We start from the raw sequence: 8,590 nt of genomic DNA, 5'->3' as shown, positions 1-8,590 counted from the left end.
GTGGTTATGATGAAAGAATATCAGAAGACACTTCCACTCCAGGCCGCTAGGAGAAGCACTGCCCCGTCAGAATCACGGATGTCACGTCAGAATACTGTTCTCTTCCGGTCTGAACATGTGGAATAGCTGGTTGAACAAATCACGCATTACAAAAACAAAATAGGAATATTTAGAAAATTAGGAAACAACGTGTTTGCCACCATGGGAAAATTAAATGTCGTTATCTTGAGGTATCTTTCCAGGGAAGATTTTCGAGTCCTGACAGCGGTATGTATCAGTTTAAAGAGGTCATATCGTTTTTTTTTTTTTTACAACTAACGTTATATGGGGAGCTACAAGCGTATGTGTCTGAATCAAAATAAAGATTCAACCTTTATCGTTAGCTAATTCATATTGAGCTGTCTTTTGAGTGTGTATCATTGTATCATGGCATTTAAATGTAACGTTAGTTCACGTTCTGTTTATGAATCTTGATCCATTAGATGTCAGTCCAATTTATAAGTTCCAGTTATGATTCAGTAGTCGTGGTTTGTTTTTATAGGTGGAAATGGGCATGAAGAACCACGAGATCGTCCCAGTAAGTCTGATTGCGTCTATTGCCAGTCTCAAGCATGGAGGATGTAACAAGGTTTTGCGGGAGCTGGTCAAACACAAGCTACTGGCCTATGAACGCAGTAAAGGTAAAGGCGTCTGTCTTCATTTTCATTCTCTAATGTTTTTTTTTGTGAATGAGTGCAGCCTTTGACCGCTTTTTCTTTCTGTAGCTGTGCAGGGGTATCGGCTGAATTACGGTGGCTATGATTACCTGGTACTGAAGACACTTTCATCCAGGGATGTTATCGTGTCAGTTGGAAACCAGATGGGAGTCGGCAAAGAGTCAGGTCTGGGTCATTCTTCATTGGAATTTATTTGTTCCCATTAAGAAGTCTGACACATGTTGAATACCCCCCCCCCCCCCCCCAACCTCTCAAATGTTTGTCACATATTATTCATTTTTCAAGAAATATAAACCCTTTTTGATATTTCAGATATTTACATTGTTGCAAATGCTGAGGGGGAGCAGTTTGCTATGAAACTTCACAGACTGGGACGGACATCCTTCAGGAACTTGAAGAACAAGAGGGATTACCACAAGCACAGAAACAAGATTTCATGGCTGTACCTGTCCCGGCTCTCTGCTATGAAAGAGTTTGCTTACATGAAGGTGATAGCCAAATATTCCAAGAGGATTTTTTTTCTGTACTCTGTGAACAGACACACATTTGCATTTTTTTTTTTTTTGGGACAAGCCAGTGTCAAAGTGCAGATTTTCAAGTATTCAAATTATTACATTTATTGTTAAATACATGCGTTTAAAAATGGAAAAAAAAATTTTTTGTTACAATGCATTAGATTTATTCGTATAGCACAGTGGATTTTAATCTTTTGGACTCTGAGGCCTCCCTTTGCCCCCTTTCTATGTCCATCTCGTACATCTCCTGTAATACAAATAGATAAACTCATAAATATAATTTAATTTTATATATTTGTTTGCGTAATATGTTTTCTGTGTATATTTATGTATATATAAATACACAGTAATATTTTGAAAATATTGACATGTATTTATATTCATATAATTTATATTATAAATAAATATATTTAATATAAACATAACATATTACATGCATGCATTTATATAAACATAATACATATCCACAACACGCATGCATATATTGTGTAAACAAAAACTTATTTTTGTAACTTATGCGATTTAATCGTTTGACAGAAATAATAATAACTACTGCTATTGTATAATTGACCCATAACTAATAACCACAAAGTCCTGATTCTAAGTATTCTGAGGTATGGAGTCTATTTGTGTGCCATGCCCAACAACTATATCATTCCCTGTTGACCCTTGCAACAGATATACTAGACATACATTATGCTAGATACAAATCTTCTCTGAAATAATTTTGAACATAAATTATTGTATATTGATGATATATTATAAAGTAAAATTCTATCTGAGAAACCGCTAGTTCTTGGTTAATGTTTATATGGATTTATTGTAAGAGTCCTTGTTTTTCTACAGGCATTATATGATCGAGGGTTTCCTGTTCCAAAGCCAGTAGACTACAACAGACATGCAGTGGTTATGGAGTTCATTAATGGTTACCCACTGTGAGTTTACCTGCACTTTGCTTAAGATGAACAGACTTTAACACACTGCTTTATTTTCTTGCATTAAATATTTACTTGTATAGAAAGTTCATTGACAGCTGACAAACTGTGAAGTGATGTGTTGGATTAATCTGTCTTGTACAACTCTTTAATAGAAAGGATATACCACTTAAGTTTTTAGTTGTTGTTTTTTTTTTTTTTTTTTTTACACATGGCGAGTAGTTACATTGCTGTAATTTTCATGTAGGTGTCAGGTTCGAGAAATTCAAGACCCTGCTGCACTGTACAGTGAAATCATGGAGCTAATAGTTAAACTTGCCAATCATGGGCTGATCCATGGTGACTTCAACGAATTTAACCTCATGCTTGATGACAACGACAACGTCACAATGATTGACTTCCCTCAGATGGTCTCCACCTCACATGCAAATGGAGAATGGTGACTATCTCATGTAAAACTGATAGCGGTAATTATTCAATAACAAGCCTTGGCACTAAAATTAAGTTTTTAACTGTTCTGCAAAAGGTACTTTGATCGAGATGTCAAGTGTATTCGAGATTTCTTCTTAAAAAGATACAACTATGAAAGTGAACTCTATCCAACATTCAAAGATATCAGGTAATTTTTCTAATGGCTTTCTTTGTTATAGTCAGACTTTAGACAGTCTAGACTTTAGAGACTTAACTAAGTGACACATTCCTCTTTGCAGAAGAGCCTGCTCGCTCGATGTGGAGATCTCAGCTAGTGGATACACCAAGGAGCTACAGCAGGATGATGATTTGCTCCACCCTGAAGGTCCAGAGGGTGAAGGACTCAGTGAAGATGATGATGATGATGATGATGATGATGATAACATCTCAGAGTCTGCTGACGAAACACAACAAGCCGCCTCAGAGGACGTTATTAGCATAGAGGAGTATAAAAAAGCCATGCTTGAGCTGGAAGGGCTAAATATTAGTAAGGATACTCCAACAGAAGAGAACGCCACAGAGGAACTCGAGGGAGCTCAATGTGAAGAGCAGATCCCCTCAGAGGATATTCAGAAAGAAACTGTTTCTGATATTTCCAAAGACTTGGAGGGGGAAGAGGAGAATGAGGTAGAGGATGAGTGCCCTGATTTGGTTGACCTGTCTGCATCCAACAAAGAGTTTAGGCCTTTCAGGTAAGGAATCCTTTTTATGTCGTTTGGTGTAATGTGACTCATGTCTATAATCGTAACTTGCTTGCACATACCCAACCTTTTCATAATGCTATAAAGCTACTGTTCATAAAACCTATAAGGAATAGTCCACCCAAAAATGAAAAATTTTCTCATTTGCTCAGTCCAATGAGGTTCCTTCTTAGGCTTTAACGATAACTTTTAAGATATTTTATATGACAGAATGCTGTCAGATTTCCTTCCATGCACTGCCTTTTATAACTGCCACTTTGACGCTTCAAAAACTTCATAAAGAGATCGGGAAACTAATCCAGATGATTGAGAAGAGGTTTGTTCTTGTGCGTTATTAAAGGGATAGTTCACCCAAAAATGAAAATTATGTCATTAATAATCGATTCAAATAGATTCATTTTCCTGCAAAAGACACAGGTGCAAGTGAAATGCAAAAAAAACATGGTGACCTGAAGATTTATGTAAATATAATGGGCAATATATATTGCGTCACAAAAAATTGAGGTAATGTACGATTGAGGTAATTGTGCGATAAGTCAGTACATTAATTATTCCAGCAGGCCTATTTGTTCTTGCACATCAAGCAAAGGGATAGTTCACCCAAAAATGAAAATTATTTCATTAATAATCGATTCAAATAGATTCATTTTCCTGCAAAAGACACAGGTGCAAGTGAAATGCAAAAAAAACATGGTGACCTTAAGATTTATGTAAATATAATGGGCAATATATATTGCGTCACAAAAAATTGAGGTAATGTACGATTGAGGTAATTGTGCGATAAGTCAGTACATTAATTATTGCAGCAGGCCTATTTGTTCTTGCACATCAAGCAAATACAGTTAAAGGGATAGTTCACCCAAAAATGAAAATTTGATGTTTATTTGATGTGACTTTGTTTCTTCAGTAGAACACAATTTATGATTTTTAATTTCAGCCGGTGCAGTCTCTCAGTCGTACAATGGATGACAATGGTAACAGAATATATGAGAGTAAAAAAAAACATGCACAGACAAATCCAAATTAAACCCTGTGGCTCTTGACCATACATTGATGTGTAAAGACACAAAATTATCGGTCTGTGCAAGAAACTGAACAGTTTTTCTTCTCTGATTCACGCAATGTCTGTTAGAACTCTTGTGCAGGCGCCTGAGGTATCATCTTCTTGCTTTATGGCAGATCAATGACTTATAACTATAGTATCTAGAACCGCCACCTATCTCTCAAATGGACCGTTGACACTCTTAATTGAGATTGTAGATAGTGTCAGTGGACCACTTGAGAGGTAGGTGGAGGTTCTGCTTAAGAAACAAAGTCACCTACATCTTTTATGCCTTGGGGGTAAGCAGATAAACATCAATTTATCATTTTTAGGTGAACTGTACTTTTATGATCACTGTATGTTTATCAATGTTTAAATGTGAATAAATAGCTAAAGTAAAGCTGTTCATCATTTAAAATGACTACATATTCTTCGAAAGATTCAATTGCTTCATTTGTGTATTATATTTCCATTGTCTTTATGCACTTTTTGAAGCTTGAAAATGTAAATTGTGTGGACTTACAGTGGATGGACAAAAAGCACGAGAGAATATTTAGTGTAAAAATGTTTTAATATGTTCTGATGATGAACGATATGATGGTGAGTAAATGATGACAGAATAAACAGAAAAGCCTAATTTAAGTATTCTTCTTAACACAACCAGTTATTCTATGGCATATTTGGTTTGAGAGCTGCACTGGAAACAAAGATTGTTCAGGAATTATGATTAGATTTAATGAGGAATGTCAATTGTCATAAACCTTTTTGCTTATATTTAATGATGTGATGCATGTGATCCCACAGAGACCAAGTGAGCCTTGAGAATGAGCACAGAAGGAGAACAACCAGCGAGATGAGCATTGGAAGTGTTGGCAGTTGTTCTACTATACCACCAGTGAGTACAACCCTTCAATATATGAATTATATAATTAAAAGTTTACACCCCATGTGTCTGTGCCGATAATCTCATGGGCAGCGATCCTGTCCCCTCTCTCTCTCTCCCACTTGGTTTCCTGTCCCCTCTACACTGTCCTATCAAATTAAAAGGAGTCCTACTATGCTTTTTGACTTTTTCAATTTTAGTGAGTGTTAAGTCTGTATGTTTGGGCATTAAAAAGATCTGCAAAGTCCACTCCAAAGGGAGATCGCTTCTTAAGAAGTACAACGAACAGCTCGTTTGGACTACAGCGGTGTTTTCCGGCTTTTGTGGGGTCATATAATGCGATTTAAAATTTTTCTTTCTCTTTGGAGTGTTACAAGCTCTTGGTGCATAAAGAAGATCTCTAATGTTGCAAAGACTAAAATCTGAAATCCAAAGAAATAGTCTTTATAAAAGTTCAGCCATGCCCTCCTAAACGTCTCGTTCTAACATGTCCCCACGTCTACGTCATGATGTGGGATGATTTGCATAACTCCGCCCAAATGTTCATGCAAAGAAAGAGGGCGTCACCTTTATTCTCTCTGTTGCCACAACGCTGCCATGTCGTGGAAATGCTGTGGGTTTCGTTGTGAAACCGAAGCTACTTTGTTTGGCCTTCCAAAAGAGAACACGACTAGAAATCAGTCGATAAGTTGTATTTACAATACTGTTACAGAAAAGCATAACCCAAATATTCAGATATGTGAAGCACATTTTATGGAGGAAAAGGACTGTTTCCTGTGAGAGTAGCCTCTCTGACTCGCAGTATGTAAATTAGGTTTAAATATGTAAAGGATTTGCCATCTGAGCTTGTTGTTTGTTGTTTCTCTGATCACAGATGCAGACATGGTTTTGTTTACTCAGTGCGATATGCAACGCAAAGACAGTATAAGTCATTATAATCAGTAATTATGGCCCCACTGGATGCAACAAATGTCTCTTTGTAATGGGTTTTATTGACTTTGTCTCATCACGCCATCACACGTGTAATCACAAAATGCTAATGAGCTTAACATTTCCATCATATGCTTGAGGCATGTGGAAAATGTGTTTTGTGGGTGGGGAGGTCGTGTTTATGTTTGGTTAAGTGCATCAGACAAGATGACGAAAGTGCTGCTGTATCAAGTTTTAATCAAATGCACTTGAATAATTATGTAAATATGTATGTTACAGTTATGAAAATATTTTTTATAAATTGTCGACAGTACAATATTGGACAATAATGTAAGAATTTACACTTCAGTTATGAGACAGTTAAAAATAAATTTAACTGTATAACAGTTTGACTGCAATTCATTATAATTAGTGCTGTCAAACGATTAATTGCAATTTAATCACATTAAAAATGTTTTTGTTTACATAATGTCTACTATGTGTTTTGGTATATATAAATGCACACAAATGCATGTATACATTTAAGAAGAATAAGTGAATGTTTATATTTTAAATATATTTACATAATATATAAATTATATGAATATAATATGCCACTTTAAAATGGCAAAACTATCAAAGAAATTAACCCTGCTGTCACAATGGTTTGCATATATAAACAGGAAAAAGTAAACATAATTTTGCTTTCCTGATGCAAATTTTGAGATTTGTTGTTGCATTAAAATGAAGTGTTGGTTGTCCCCCAATGCAGGATGCCATCAGGCAGAAAGTGAAGAGACAGCTCACAAAACAGCAGAAGGCTGCTCAGAGAAGACGTCTACAGAAAGGTGAAGCCAACCTGGTGACCAAGGAGAGGAGAGAAAATCAGAACAACATCAAGAGCAGTTTGGAGGGAGCTTCCTTCTGGGGCTGAGGATGGCCCTGAAATCTTTTGATGATGTGACTTTAGGACTTCTAACATTTTTCAGAGTTGCTTCTGTATCCATGAAATTAATAATAAAAAATCCTTAATCCTGCGACATGAGTTGTCTTTAGCTTTATTTATGGTTTGACCTGGTTTATTTCAAATAATAGAAGTTGTAGCAAATTACATGTTATGCATTGCATGTACACTACTCTGCAAAAAGTCTTAAGCAATTAGTATTTTCACCAAAAACAAAATGACTTGAAGCCGGTATAGATTTCTTATCTTTAGACATCATAAAGATAAGATACACATATACAGTATTGTTCAAAATAATAGCAGTACAATGTGACTAACCAGAATAATCAAGGTTTTTAGTATATTTTTTATTGCTACGTGGCAAACAAGTTACCAGTAGGTTCAGTAGATTGTCAGAAAACAAACAAGACCCAGCATTCATGATATGCACGCTCTTAAGGCTTTGCAATTGGGCAATTAGTTGAAAGGGGTGTGTTCAAAAAAATAGCAGTGTCTACCTTTGACTGTACAAACTCAAAACTATTTTGTACAAACATTTTTTTTTTCTGGGATTTAGCAATCCTGTGAATCACTAAACTAATATTTAGTTGTATGACCACAGTTTTTTAAAACTGCTTTACATCTGTGTGGCATGGAGTCAACCAACTTGTGGCACCTCTCAGCTGTTATTCCACTCCACGATTCTTTAACAACATTCCACAATTCATACACATTTCTTGGTTTTGCTTCAGAAACAGCATTTTTGATATCACCCCACAAGTTCTCAATTGGATTAAGGTCTGGAGATTGGGCTGGCCACTCCATAACATTAATTTTGTTGGTTTGGAACCAAGACTTTGCCCGTTTACTAGTGTGTTTTGGGTCATTGTCTTGTTGAAACAACCATTTCAAGGGCATGTCCTCTTCAGCATAGGGCAACATGACCTCTTCAAGTATTTTAACATATGCAAACTGATCCATGATCCCTGGTATGCGATTAATAGGCCCAACACCATAGTAGGAGAAACATGCCCATATCATGATGCTTGCACCTCCATGCTTCACTGTGTACTGTGGCTTGAATTCAGAGTTTGGGGGTCGTCTCACAAACTGCCTGTGGCCCTTGGACCCAAAAAGAACAATTTTACTCTCATCAGTCCACAAAATGTTCCTCCATTTCTCTTTAGGCCAGTTGATGTGTTCTTTGGCAAATTGTAACCTCTTCTGCACATGCCTTTTTTTTAACAGAGGGACTTTGCGGGGGATTCTTGAAAATAGATTAGCTTCACACAGACGTCTTCTAACTGTCACAGTACTTACAGGTAACTCCAGACTGTCTTTGATCATCCTGGAGGTGATCATTGGCTGAGCCTTTGCCATTCTGGTTATTCTTCTATCCATTTTGATGGTTGTCTTCCGTTTTCTTCCACGTCTCTCTGGTTTTGCTCTCCATTTTAAGGCATTGGAGATCATTT

General features: G+C 36.5%; 1 protein-coding gene across 1 annotated transcript; it reads left to right on the top strand.

The window, feature by feature from the left end:
- Window positions 1-84: 84 nt before the first annotated feature.
- Window positions 85-7,212, top strand: LOC113049157 (RIO kinase 2 (yeast)). The gene is made up of 10 exons (XM_026211242.1): window positions 85-267; window positions 542-680; window positions 765-881; window positions 1,029-1,204; window positions 2,078-2,166; window positions 2,414-2,605; window positions 2,693-2,785; window positions 2,877-3,329; window positions 5,185-5,275; window positions 6,945-7,212. The coding sequence occupies exons 1-10, from the start codon at window positions 202-204 to the stop codon at window positions 7,104-7,106; spliced, it is 1,578 nt and encodes a 525-aa protein (XP_026067027.1). The 5' UTR covers window positions 85-201; the 3' UTR covers window positions 7,107-7,212.
- Window positions 7,213-8,590: the final 1,378 nt, after the last annotated feature.

The sequence above is a fragment of the Carassius auratus genome, chromosome 30 (assembly GCF_003368295.1).
Source record: "Carassius auratus strain Wakin chromosome 30, ASM336829v1, whole genome shotgun sequence".
NCBI lineage: Eukaryota > Metazoa > Chordata > Actinopteri > Cypriniformes > Cyprinidae > Carassius > Carassius auratus.
Note: the sequence above shows the minus strand (reverse complement) of the source record. Positions and strands in the feature narration are given on the sequence as shown.